Raw genomic sequence first — 13,596 nt, 5'->3', positions numbered from 1 at the left:
AGAAAGAAACAACCTTTAAAAATAGCACATAGCAAATAGGAAGGCTTACACCATTAACTTTCAGCCCTGCCCCGCCTGCAGCTAAAAGGAAAGGCGCAGGCAGGGTGATTATATTTTTAGGCTCCTGCTCTTGCCATGGATGCAAGTAAAGCTGCTTTTCCCAATGCTGGCAGGGAGCACTGTGCTGTGGGAATGTCTGCCTGCCACGGCTCCAGGGAATGGTGGTGGAAGGTGGCTTGGAGCCAACAGCTTGTTTGTGTGGGGCCAGCCCAGGGGCTCACTCAGCACCAGCATATCAGGGTAGATGTCAGGGGATTCCTTGCAGGGAGGTCTGCAGAAGACGAACGTGGTGCTACAGCACTTGGAATGAGGAGCTCCTTTCAGCTCATTTTAAGCCAACTCTGCACCACAGACAGCAAAGCAGATGCAGGAATGGGGCACGTGTGCCTCCAAGCTGCTGCACTGTGACAGTCTGAAGGGCTTCCCGAGGCTGTTACAGGTGCCTGGAAGTGCAGGAAGCAGACCTGGACCAAGCCTTTGAGCCACAAGTGCAGATCAGACATATTAGACAACAGGCCCTCTGCTGTAAGCATGGGTTCCAAAAGTCCTTTACTTACAGTTTCATGCACAGTATAGATGTGGCACTGGGGGACATAGACAATGGGCATAGTATGAAGGGTGAGTGGTTAGACTAGATGATCTGGGAGGTCTTTTCTACCCTTAACGATTCTGTGGTTGCATGAGAAGTGGTGGCAGTAGCTGCTTTATTTAAAAATAAGATATGAGAGAACAACAAGAACCACATAATACAGACTTAGTTCTTCATTAAATGTAAACAATAGCATCGTATTGTAGTAGAATTCACCTTTGTGAGAGTACTGCAAGACATTCAGCATTTCCAAGCACCAGGCATCCAGAAAGATTTTCCAGACACCAGCAAGGCATCATCAAATCTAGCAGGCACAGCAAATAGAGGCAGAGGTGTTACAGTCCAGTCAGTTCTCATTCAGGCTTCCCAAAGCAAGCCCTCGGTGTTGAAGCCTCATTACAAAGCACTGATCCAGGATGAACTCACTCTATACAGCTCAGAAAACAAAAAGCTGTCTGTGAAGCAGGCTTCACCCTCCTTCACATCAGGTTGTGTGGTGTCTGGATGGCTGATATCCCAGCAGAAGGGCTGCAAAACACCCTCCTGCAGGAGGCAGCCACCAAATGGGCACAGCTCAGGAAAAGTAATCCACTGCTCCCACATCACCTGGATCTCCTGTCTGAAAGGAGGAGTGGGTGAGGGGGGGCACAGATCTGCTGTTACTGTGGGGCCACACACAGTAACATTGATGGAGGCATCAATACAGTGACAAACTTCAGTAAGAAAGTCAGAAGGAAAAACAAGGCAGAGGGACAGAGATAATACTGTGTGCTGAGACATGAATGTGTTGTCAGTTTCTAGAGCCAGAGCAACCTGAAATAGGCCAAAGGCTTGCAGCTGTATTAGAAGTATTCAGCCATCCCTCCTCCCCTGCCCACCATAGCTCCCAAGAAAGGGTGAGGGCAACTCTTTGTGCCAAACATCTGCTGACAGCCCTCCTCACACTGGGAGGAGCAGCTCTGTCATCACAAAGGCATACAGAGCTACTCATCTACAGGGCCTCTTCCTCCACTGATCCAAGGCAAAATGAACAGAGGAGGGTGCACGTTTGAGGTGGAGCTGCAAACAGCTGAGCTCAGAGAATAGGGGAGGAGGACAGGTTTGCAGGCACAAGCTGTGCTAATCCATGATATATTAAAAAAAGAGAAAGAGGCAAAAAAAAAGGCAATTGTTACTGGAGGGAATGACCAGTGGTTGCAGGATGCTCAGCTCTTACTCCTCCCTCTAAAGCATCTGTCATAACATCACCATGCCACAGGTCTCAGGCCACTGTACTTGATGGCTGTGGTGGTGTTGGTGGTTCCAGCAGTTCATTACTGTGTTTCCTTATGACTAATGCCAGACGAACAGCAAAGATAAAACAAGTCAGTGCCAGCAGTACAACTAGAACAGAAACAAAGAAATAGGTTAGCATACAAAAGAACAACAGTGCTTCTTGTCATTTTTCTAGCTTCTCAGACAGCAGGGAAAGGACTAAAGCAAACCCAAAGGCCTCTGTCTGGGAGCCATTACCCCCATTGATGTCAGGTGGCTGCTACAGGGTAAGGCAAATCTGCTCTGACCGACAACCAGTCATACCCAATGCTTCCAGGTCAAGGCATGTCTAAAAAGGGGAGATCCTATAGACGTTTGTTAATGTCATGTATTTTTATGCCCACAAGTCCACGAATAGTTGACCTATATAAAGAAACAGGCACCAGTTTGGGAAAAGCACATTCTTGCCCTACCAGCCAAACAAGCTGAACCACTAAGAATGAAATTTTGCTGGTATAAAGGCAGGAGAAGCACATACTGCAGGAACAGAGCTGTCTGCCAGAGCTTACGCACCTCCACATTGCAGATGGCCATAACCACCAGGGCAGGAGTCAATGGACTCGTGGCTTTGGCAGACAAGCTCTGCTCAGTACTGCTAGGTGCTTCTAGACAAATCCTGACTCCCAGCTGCACACCCTGCTCGTACAGCAGAAGGGGAACACACATCAAGGTGGCTGCGATGCTGGCAGTGCAAGCCCAGGAACTGCCTTCAATCACTGGTATGCAGCACTGGGAGAGCTGAAGGGTGAAAGTGTGCTCTCTTCTGTTGATCTTGTAGTGGGAATGGGAATCTCAAACTGCTTCAGCAAGACAGGGTTTGCACATCCCCACCTCTTTCATGCCAGCATAACTACTCATAATGACACAGCTTTTGCCATGCTGTGGTCTGTACAGCATGTATACAGCTTAAGCCCTTTTACAGTGTATGATTACATCCAGCTCAGCTACAGTGGCCTGCAGCAACTAAATAACTCTGGCCAAACTTGTCAGTGCTAGCCTAGACTGCACAGGAGAGGAGCGTGTGCAGGGCTTTGCATTGTAGAATTCAGATATAGCTCCTGCTTGGGTCAGACATTAAAGCACTGCTCCATAATCACAAGCAATACAAAGCAAAGCCCACAGGCTTCATCCCAGCCTTGTGTTCTGTGTGCCTGCCCTGTGTCAGAGGGCAGGGAGCTACCAACAGAGCACCAAAAGCTCACAGGGCTGGTGAGTTTCTCTGGGACAGCACAAATGTGTGATCAGGGCAAATTTATTGCACTGGGAAGCAAACAGGAGGCAACACTAGGTTTGATTTCAGCCCCAAGGCTCACAGGCAATAGCCTCAGTTGCAAAGAAAAACCACACTGCTCCAAAGATTATGAGAGATTCACCTATAAAAACACCGTTGGTGGTTGGGGAGGATACTGAGAAGTCCTTGCACATGCTGCCAGTCAGAGCTATTATAACCACCGGGTAGATCGTGAGGTTATAACGGACGTACTTATCAAGAAAGAAGTTTTCCAGACAAAACCTGTGGAGAAAAACAATGACCAAGCTGCATGTTTGTTTCTTTGGAATTCCACCCCCCGCACCCCCATAAAAAGCTTAAAATAAGAGTCAGATTAAGAATGCTTTGTTGGAGGCACAGACCAGAGCTCAAAATATTCATGCATTAAAACACATAAGATTAATTAAAAAATTATCAAGGATAGATGTAGGCAAAAATAAACCCATATTAGATGCAAGTTTTCTGCAAGTGGAAAGGTATGAAGGAGAATCAACATGTAAAAAACTCCCTTGCTCCTCCCAAGAAGGGGCTTGGCCATGGGAAATGGATTTTTTTTTTGCCTGGTGTGATATCCCATGGGTATACTACAGCAAAATTACAGAATAAAAATTGGCTTTGAGTGACAGTTTTCATTCTTTGAGAGGGACTGATTGTGATACACTAGAGGTAGAAGAGCTCTTCCAGGCCCAGAGGGAACTCAGGAGGTTGCTCACCACATGACGAGCATGAGGGTAAGGATGCTCAGAGATGCAGTGGTTGCTGTCTCATTGGACACATCCCACTTGTAGATCAACACAATGGCAAAGTTCAGCAGAGTGGCGATGGTGGTCCATGTGGCATACAGTGCCAGCCCATTCTGCACCTGCCACGAGTACAGCAAGAGGACAAGGGTGAGGATAAGGAACCCAGATGCTTCCAATTCCCTTTGTTCTGCTTGCATCTCATGAATAGAAATGCAAGGGTGGACAGAACAGTGCCCACCCTCAGTTTGTGCCAAGGGACTTAGAGATATTTCCAGCAGAAACATTTACACACGCATGCCCAACTTTGCAGCTCCACTGACAACCCTCTCAGCTCCCTGAACATGCTTTTTCAGCTTCTTAAATGCCACCTACTAGGATTCGGATGAGCCAGAGATCAGCTTGGTGACCCTTCATGAACCACATGGAATGGATACTCAAGGCTCTGTGTGAAATGAAGAGAGCAGCCCCTGTGGTAAAAGTGAGGGCTGCCAACAACAGCAGGGCTGGGAGGAGATATCTAGGACAAAAAAAAAAAGAAAAAAAAAATCACACGCAACATACAATGCATTTTTTCAGTGGTGTCACAATGCCTTAATTCATAGCTTTAGTGTTTGGCCTTTACTGACTTTAAGTTAATCAAGTCTTTAATAAAGGTAATCACTATGTGTAGGCCTCATTTTGACATACTGTTTTACTCCTAATTATTAAGTTGTTATTTCCTCACTGAAGCTGATTTCTTCATCTCTTGACAGTGGTACTATTATTATAAGCCCTTCATGCCAGCACGATGATGAAAACAATCCAAGGCAATGAGCTTAACTGTATTTACGAAGGCTGCCATGGCTCGTCCTATCTGTTGGACGAAACACTGAAGAACAGCAATTGTTAAGAGATAAAACTTCAACAGCCCATCTATCTCATGGACAAGATGAAAATTGCAGAAAACAAAATAGTTATTAAGGGTAGATTTTGCCAAGGCTTGCCCAAATGTTTCACTAGTGAGGCAGTCCCAACATTACGGTTAGAAAGCTGCTGTAAGAAGAGTGGCTTACTCTCTGTCCCATAGAAACAGCCATCCAACATTGAGGCCATTATTCAGAATCCATGCCACGTAAAAAGGTATTGGCAGCAAGTCTGGCTTCATGAAGACACATCCAAATTCATTTCTGTAAGGAAAAAGAAGGTACCCCATCAGAATCCTCCACAAGGACTTTCCTTTCCCACAGCTCCACAACAAAGGACCACGGGCACTCAGGAAGCCCCTTGCACTGATGGCAGCACACCAGAGACAGATCTGTGCCCACTGCTGCCTGCACACACTGCAGAGCCCACAAGCTTCCCAGCACAGTCAGGAGCAGGGACAGGTGGGATAAGGAGAAAGTAAACACCTGGATTGCAATCAGAGCATGTTTTACAGTGGTAGAATTGAGGCCATCAAGAACTTCTTCAGAAGCCTGCTTTGTAATTCTTCTGGCCCAACTTTCCTTACAGTGTATTTTGTAGGACTTTATATACCTAAACTCAACAGCGTCACCTGTAACCTAACAGCATTCAGTGCAGCTCCCAAACAGACAACAGGCCTCTTAAGAGTATCTGGAGAGCAAGAAACAAACACTTTTGTGGAAGCAGCGTTCCTTCCAAGGCAGTGGGCAGCCTAAACAGACAGCTTCCATTTGTGGCAGTCCAGTGCTTGACTTCGCTCTTTGGAAGGAGTATTAATAGCAATTTTGCAATCTAGTTATCTGAGTTTTTTTTTTTTTAAAGGCAACTGAAATACATATATGAAATGCCATCACATGGATAGATTTTTGCCTCCTACATGAACCATTAGCAGAACTGGAACATTTAGTTCTATTACCACAGGTAATCCCTGTAACAAACATTCATTGCAAGGCTTTAGAGAGGAGAAGGGCAATTTTCCTTTAAACAAACAAAAAAGTAAAGCCAGTAAGTTGCTTCTACCTACTCCCACCCTTCCATCCAAATGCTCACTATCTTTATCTAGATATTTTGGAACTTGATGATCCTTGGGGGTCCTTTCCAATCCAAGCCATTCTATGATTTTACAGCTTCTCCTCCTCTTGTCACCTTAACTCTAGGGCTTCAGGTTGAAAAATTCCTCACACTGTGAAGAAATTTTCACACTAGAAGATTTTAGACAGTGGTTCCTCTGATCATTTTTCTTACATCTATACTACAATATGAATCAGTTCACCCTCTTTCCCCCATCTCTCATCCTTGCTCACACATCCACTTCCGAGCCTCATTTCTCCACCATTCCTCACAACTGTTACATTCCCTTCCTCTTAATAAATAATAATAGTGTTTAAAATAATCTAAATACTGTTTCTGCCAGCTTCTATCACCTCATTTTCCACAAAAAGGACGTGATAAAGGATGTTCCCAGCCAATATTTGAGAAGATATGTTTTTACGTTGAAAAAAATGAAAAAGAAAAGAACTACAAATGAAATGAGCCTCTGCAAAGCAGCTGCTGGGGAACTGTCAGATTACATAAACCAGTGGAAACAACCAACCCTCACAGAACTGTTGACTTGCTTTGTGTGGACAGATTACAAAGTAGTTCATATAGACCTCCAACCTGCTTCTATGCTTTGGATGCTGAACCAAAAAGAAGAGACTCAGCCTGTCAAGCCAAGAGGGATGGCAGCGGTTTTGCACTGACCAGAAAGCCCAGGAAGTGAGTAACAGACTGTTCTACAGAAGGGAAGTGCCACCCCCAGCATTTGTGTCGTGGCAGGCAGTACCTCCGGCAGATCCCTGACAGCGCATACAGGAGCCACGCCAGTTGCCAGGCATAGATGACATTCCAGATGAGGAAAGTCCAGCCAGCTGGTGTGAAGTCGGTGCTGTACTTCTCTGAGATGTTGCCAGGGGTTGTCCGGAACAGACCTGGTAGTGAATGTTATTGCAGCCTAATGTATTATTACATACTAAGGATGGGGAAAGATTGCTTATTTTCTCAACCTGCAATCTTCCTCAAGGTTTAATCCACACCTCAATAGATCCTGAGAGGATGCCCTTGTTGAAAACAAATCACATGCTGCAATTGTCTTCCTTTCAAAAACCCATTACAGGATCACTATCCCTTATGGGGAACCCTGAGCACCTTTCTCTTGCACAGAACCAGAAAAGCCAGTTGTGTGCAAAAGCCAAAGAGAAGCACGACTCTCATTTCTGAGAGACGGAGCTGGGCAGCATGCAAACCAAGCACTATCCTCTAAGAAACCCACAGCAACACAACCTGGAAAGCTTCCACCAGGGATACAAGGGCAACATATGTAAAAATCAGACTTTCACCAGCAGATACATCCAGGCCATTTGCTTTGATTTCAAAGGACTGGAAGAGGCTCTGATGGATTGAAGTAGTAAAACTGATCTAAGGCATCAGAAAGTGATGCAATGCACAAGACTCATCTCTCTGAACAAAAAGCATCTGATTGCATTACCTTTAAAAAGACCAGTGGCATTTCCAGCATTCAGTATCACCATGGCTGTGAAAGTAGCCAGAGACAGCAACATCACAAAAATCTTCAGCTTGGGCATGGAGTCCATTTTTCCCTGAAAAAGGATAAGAGATTTTGTTTGGGTATACTAACACATGCTTCATTTTGTTCTCCGATTCGGAATTTGTTTTAGCAAAAGAAATGAGGCTGTAAGTTTCCCAGTTTTAGCTGCTAACTTCTGTTGGTGTTTTCACTTCTTCTTACAGCAGTATTCAGGAGCCATGAAGATGTGGCACTCAGGGACATGGTCATGTGGGCATGGTGGGGATGGGTCAGTGGTTGGACAATGATCTTAGTGGTCTTTCCCAACCAACGATTCTATGATTCTTTATGAATTACCTGCTCATCCACTGGCTATCAAAGTAATTCAAATGCTTTAGCAGGTCTTCAGAACTCTATAGATTCTAAGTTCTATATACTACATCTTTTCAGCTTCATAAGTAGTGACTTGAGCTCTCCCAAGTGATCTCCATTAGTAAACACTTTGCTCCATCAAGAAAAAGTTCTGTAAAACGATGCATACATGCCTCCACAGCATGGGCAATAGCTTTATTTCCCCTTACAGCCCAGCACTTAAGACGCCTTTTCTATACAGAAACACTTCAGTGCCTCCTAGGGTTGGCAGAAATAACAACGGAGCTACTCAGCATCTAACTCATAAATTCCATTTCCCACTTCAGTGGATAGTTTTACTATTCTGGGCTTTTTTGCAAGTCAGCTGCATCCAGATACAGCAAAAAGAAGCGGGAGAGGAGATTTAGTAGGAGACTGAGTTTTCTGCTAAATCCACGAACACCTTTCCTATCCAGTTACATCTAAACAGAAAAGGGCCCGTTCATTTTCATGAAAAACTTGCATGTATGAACTCAACTCAGGATATCAAATCCTGATGAGATTTATGGTGGACAAAACTCCAAACAACTTATTGTCTTTAACAGAGGTATGCTGAGTAGCAAATTCTGAGAAGACAAATCCATTTGTAGTACCAAATACATATTTCCTGACTCAGGAAAACCTAACCTGCAGATTTCTGAAAGTTCGGGAAATATAGCAGAGGAAATATCACTGCGTGCTTGCCCTGCTCTTCTATTTTTTTCCCTTTGAATACTGGTTGTCAGATACTGAGCCAGTATTCAGGGCTGAACGGCCCTTCCATCTCACTGCCCAGCCAAGTCTACGTTCTCCTGACAGTTCTGTAATTGAATTCAGCACCACATTTCTTTTTTATTAGCATATTTGGAAGAGACCTGACTACACAGCTTCAGAGAAACATGTGCTTGTTTACGGAAGTCCAAGAGGAAAGCATTATTTTAACCCCTGTCAATAGCTTCACCACCCATCTCTCACCTCCTGCCTCCCTCTAACGCACCGCAGGCTTTCATCACCAGCCGTATTTCCCTGCCTGCAGTGATTAGCCACAGACACCCTTTAGAAGGATCAGAAATGTTACTCACAACGATCCGCTCAGCGCAGTGCTTTGGCAGCACCTTACTGCTGTAGTTCAGCCACCACGGGCACTGAAGTCTCCTCTGCTTGAGCCAACCTACAGAGCTTTTACAGAACTTCCAGCAGATCAGTACCAGAGCAATATTTTCAGAAATCACGGTGCTTAGGAATGCTTTCTGTGAGTTGCAGCCTCTGATTGGCTACAGCTTCCTGAAAGCAAACACTTACGCAAGAGAAATACAATTACTTAACAAGGGACTTTTATAACAGCCCAAGCAATGCACGTTGCAAATTGGATGACAGACAGAAGCTAAAGAATGTCCTCTGTGTCCTGCTCTGTGCTTCCACAAGGAAGGAATAAGCACATCAGGGCTCAAAAAAAAAACAACACACTGTTGGGATGGAGGGAGAGGAATCACCTCCACCTTCTACAAGGTTGCAGTCACCTCACATCCTTTATCTCCCTGTTATCAACTGAAAACGTGCTTCACCACTGAAACACCATTTCTCACATGCAACTACAGCATCTATCAAGCTGGCAGTACAGCAGTGGATCCCCAAACATAAGGGTAGTGATAAAGTAGCACCAAGCACTGAGGTTTCGTCATCTGCTTAGATCATGGGGTTGAGAGTGAATCCTGCTTGGGATTCCCTTGGTTTTTTTTGTTTTTTTTTGTTTTTGGTTTTTTTTTGGGGGGGGGGGAAGGGGGTGGGGTATTGGGGGAAAAAAATAAACACAAGAACATGGGTGTGCATCAAGTTGGCTGTGGAAAAGAACCAGGAATCCAGCCAGCACTGCTGCTATGTTATCAGTGTAAGCCTGATGAGGTCCACCCTCTGAAGGTATTCTGATGATGAAACCAGTAGCTTCAGTCTGATTCAAATCTGAGAATAAACACTGATCAGAAAAACATATATATACACACACACTTTCACTTATCAGATAGTCCAAATCACCCCAGCATGATGTCAGCATTCCATTTTCATCCAGTGAACGATTGAAGTTCTTTACAGCACAGCCAGCTTTACCTTACATGCGTTACTAAGGCAAAGCTGATCAGTTAGATGCATATTAATATGAATCCAGGGCAACTTCTATGTGTGGAATTTGCTGTCCCATGTTCTTACTGGTTATTACATAATGCACTTATTGTGTTTTGGTGACAGATCACGATGTCATCAGACCAGTAGCCTTGTCCTTTTGCCACAGTAAGCTAAGCACAAACTACAGACCCATATTCTGGGCTGTAAAGAGTTATTTCTCTAGAAGAAATTGCTACACAGATCTTGGATAAAATATTCAGAGTGATTCTGTCACACAGCTCTACAGATATCCCCCAAAGTATGTTTTGAAAGTGCAGAGGAATGTGCTCGATGTTTATAAATGCATGAGTTAAAACTGAACAATTCTTGCTTCACCAGGCTGCACAGCATTCCCAGAAGAGGGAATTCTCAGTACAGCTGCAGCTCTAAGGTACCACATTACCAGACTTCCCATATGGAAGAGCCCTACCTTTCTGGTGTAGCTTCACCAGGAGATGTCTTAGAGCTCCACTTTCCACCTGGGTTTCAATTGATAATCTGTGCCAGCCTCTGGAGGAAGAGTGTTATTTTCAGGCGAGTGTGATAAATGCCATTACACACACACACCAGCTAAGAAAGAGTTGTTCATACACATATTTACAGACAGAAGGACTAGAGGTGATGGCTTCAGGTTGTGTCACGGGAGGTTCAGGTTGGTGTTAGGAAACATTTCTTCTCAGAAAGAGCAGTGAGGCAGTGACACAGGCTGCCCAGGGAGGTGGTGGAGTCCCCATCCCTGGAGGTGATCAAGGAACATGGAGATGTGGTGCTGTGGGATGTGGTTTAGTGCGGAAATATTGGTGGTAGGTGAAATTTCAGTTCATGTAGAATGGCTGCTATGGGACCACACTCAGTTGTTGCTGCCCTGTGCAATAAAAAGCCATGTAAGCATTTACAGAGTGCAGAGCAGTCACAAGCAGATTTGGCACTGGAATTAATGCCCTGCTGACAAGAGGAAGTTCCCTTTCAAACATGAATACTCCTGCTAGCAATTGAAATAAAATGTGATTAGCACAGACAGCCTGAGTCCCAGTGCAGAACACAGAAGGAGGGAGCCAATCACCTCTTAAGTACAATACCACTGCAGAGACCCTGTCCTCAAAATAACCTCGTTTTGCATTGTGCAGGAACTGAAACAAGTTCATTTTTGGGCAGCTCACCCACTTAATGGCACACAGTGTCATTAGCAGGTAGCTGCAGAAAGCAAAGCACCTGAGAAGCCACTCTCCCTCACCACAAAGACTAATGTTATCTAGGACAGAGGTATTTCTCTTATCAGGCGATCAGCCCAACGACTGAATAAAACCGGTGGCAGGAAGGCAATTCCATTCCCTTGCAGCCAAGGGACTCAGAATAAAACCACCTATGAGAAGCTCACAACACAAAAGAAGTGCCTTTTGTTCCCATCAACAACGATAGGTTTAAATCTCCAATGCATTCTGTGCACTCCCATTCCAGTTTAATCTTTACAGCCACTTGCTTTCAATCCAGACTTCTCCAAACTTCCTCACCAACCCATGAATTCTAATCAGAAGTCATTTTCAGGCTAAATTCTGCAAACATTGAGAACCAAATATACTAATCTTCTAGCAACATCTCAAGCATTCTAATCCCATGGTGAGTTAATCTGGGTGTCTCCAATGGCAGGGATTAGCCCTTCTGTAATGCTGGAAGTGATGGGATTTGACCACATGAACCAGGATGGCATACAGTGAAGAGGATCTGTGTTAGCAACTCCCTTCGGGTATTTTAAGAAGGAAAATCTGCTTTTTATTATTGCAGAATGAAACAGATTCACACTCTGGCAGCAGGGCACAGACTGGGAGGGGGGAGTAAGAACAGCTATAGATATCCACTACACATTGATTTTCAACCAGACTTTAAAATTCATCAGCTGACATCCATCAAAACTTAAGCTCGAACTCTGAAACGTTTACAGTGTCGCTCTTGATCCAATAACATGACAACTTGACTTTACCATTAATACTGCCTCAAGTAGCAATTTTGCAATACAGTTATCTGATATATATATATATATATTTTTTTTTTTGAAAGGCAACTGAAATACATACATAAAATGTCATCACATGGAGAGATTCCACCTCCTACATGAACCATTAGCAGAACTGGAACATTTAGTTCTACCACCATAGTATATCAGCGCAACAAGAACTCATAGCAAGACCTGAGAGAGGGGAAAAGCAATTTTCTCTTAAACAAACAAAAAAGTAAAGCCAGTAAATTGACTCTACCTCCTCCCACCCTTCCATCCAAATACTCACAGGCACCTCTTGGAAGTGGTCTGGCCAGGACCACTTGAGTGCAGCAAGAAGCATGTAGGACAGCACCATTGCACCCTCATTGCATGTCCTGCTCCTGATTGGAACTCCCAATTGATTTCTTGAGGTCTCTTTTACAGACTTTCACAGCAGATACTGTACTGTGATGCTTCATTGTCTTACCCCTCCCCTCAAATTCTTGGGACTACTTGTCCTTATCTGGACACTTCACAGCTCCAGCTCCTCCTTATTTTGTTATCTTACCAGAGTTTCAGATTGTTCTTCATTCTGTCACTTGTAGGAAACATGGAGTGCTCTGCAGCAATCAATACATGCTGCTCTCATGTTTTTCTTACCTTCACTCACATATTTCAACTGATACCAGTATATGTATTACTATTATTATACTGTTATTGTCTGATAAAGATAACGCACCCTGAAAACTTCTAACTTTCTGTATTCCATGGTGAGGAAAAAAGATTTCACCCACATATTACACAGCTTCTGGCTGCCTTATTGCAGAGATTGAAAGATTATTGAGGCAAGTTGCAGATAGTAGACCCTCTGACTAGAGTTCTTACATCAGTACTACTATGAGTCCATTCACCCTCTTCCCTGCAACTCTCATCCTTCAACATCCATCTTCTCCCTTATGTCACTTCTTATCATTCCATACAACAGCCACATACCCTTCCTTTCAGTAAAAACACAGTAACAATAATAAATAAAACAACAACAACAAAAAAACAGCCTCTACTTTCAAGCCCCTGTAACACAATGGAAAACACAGCAATGTCAACAGAGCAGCAAGGTCCCAAGCTGCAGCAAACAAGGATCTACTCAAATACAACAGCCATAGAAATAAAAGAAAGAAGTAACATACCTTCAAAAGGCCTCAAAAGTATGCAGAGACCTCCAGCAGTCTGCTCTCGCCCCCTGCCAACCCCTAAATGAAGTCTGGGAGGGGGTGGATCCTGGCTCCAGCTGCCGGTCACTCAGATGCATTGCATACACCTGAGCTCCTCTGGTTGCCCTGCCTTCCTAGCAGATGCTCAATCACTGGTTCAAGACGTGACTTAGCATTTCTGCTACAACCCCCATTTTTCAGCCTCCGAAACTAGCCTATAAAAACAGCATCCAAAAACAGACTTCAAAAAATAATTTCAGTCCTTCAGCTATTCTTTGGTTTCTGCGGTCAGGCCTCCAACAAATGATTTCCAAAAAAATGTCATCCCTCCTGTGGTTTCCATTCTTCAGTCTCCAGTTTTTCAACTGTCATTGTTCAG

General features: G+C 44.2%; 1 protein-coding gene across 4 annotated transcripts; it reads right to left on the bottom strand.

Moving 5' to 3' along the window:
- Positions 1-581: 581 nt before the first annotated feature.
- LOC100539646 lies at positions 582-13,293 on the bottom strand. 4 transcript variants are annotated; one of them, XM_010706452.3, is made up of 10 exons: positions 13,194-13,268; positions 10,462-10,541; positions 8,957-9,171; positions 7,446-7,557; positions 6,744-6,888; positions 5,029-5,142; positions 4,349-4,493; positions 3,947-4,095; positions 3,337-3,476; positions 582-2,032 (listed from the first exon to the last, which is right to left on the bottom strand). In XM_010706452.3, the coding sequence occupies exons 4-10, from the start codon at positions 7,549-7,551 to the stop codon at positions 1,911-1,913; spliced, it is 921 nt and encodes a 306-aa protein (XP_010704754.1). In that variant the 5' UTR covers positions 7,552-7,557; positions 8,957-9,171; positions 10,462-10,541; positions 13,194-13,268; the 3' UTR covers positions 582-1,910. The 4 variants fall into 4 exon arrangements, with proteins under 4 accessions (XP_010704754.1, XP_019468094.1, XP_019468095.1 ...); XM_019612549.2 differs by having other exon boundaries at positions 8,957-9,053; XM_019612550.2 differs by lacking the exon at positions 8,957-9,171 and having other exon boundaries at positions 13,194-13,269.
- Between the last annotated feature and the right edge of the window lie 303 nt (positions 13,294-13,596).

This window comes from Meleagris gallopavo, chromosome 2 (assembly GCF_000146605.3).
Source record: "Meleagris gallopavo isolate NT-WF06-2002-E0010 breed Aviagen turkey brand Nicholas breeding stock chromosome 2, Turkey_5.1, whole genome shotgun sequence".
Lineage (NCBI taxonomy): Eukaryota > Metazoa > Chordata > Aves > Galliformes > Phasianidae > Meleagris > Meleagris gallopavo.
This window is presented reverse-complemented; position numbering and strand designations above follow the sequence as displayed.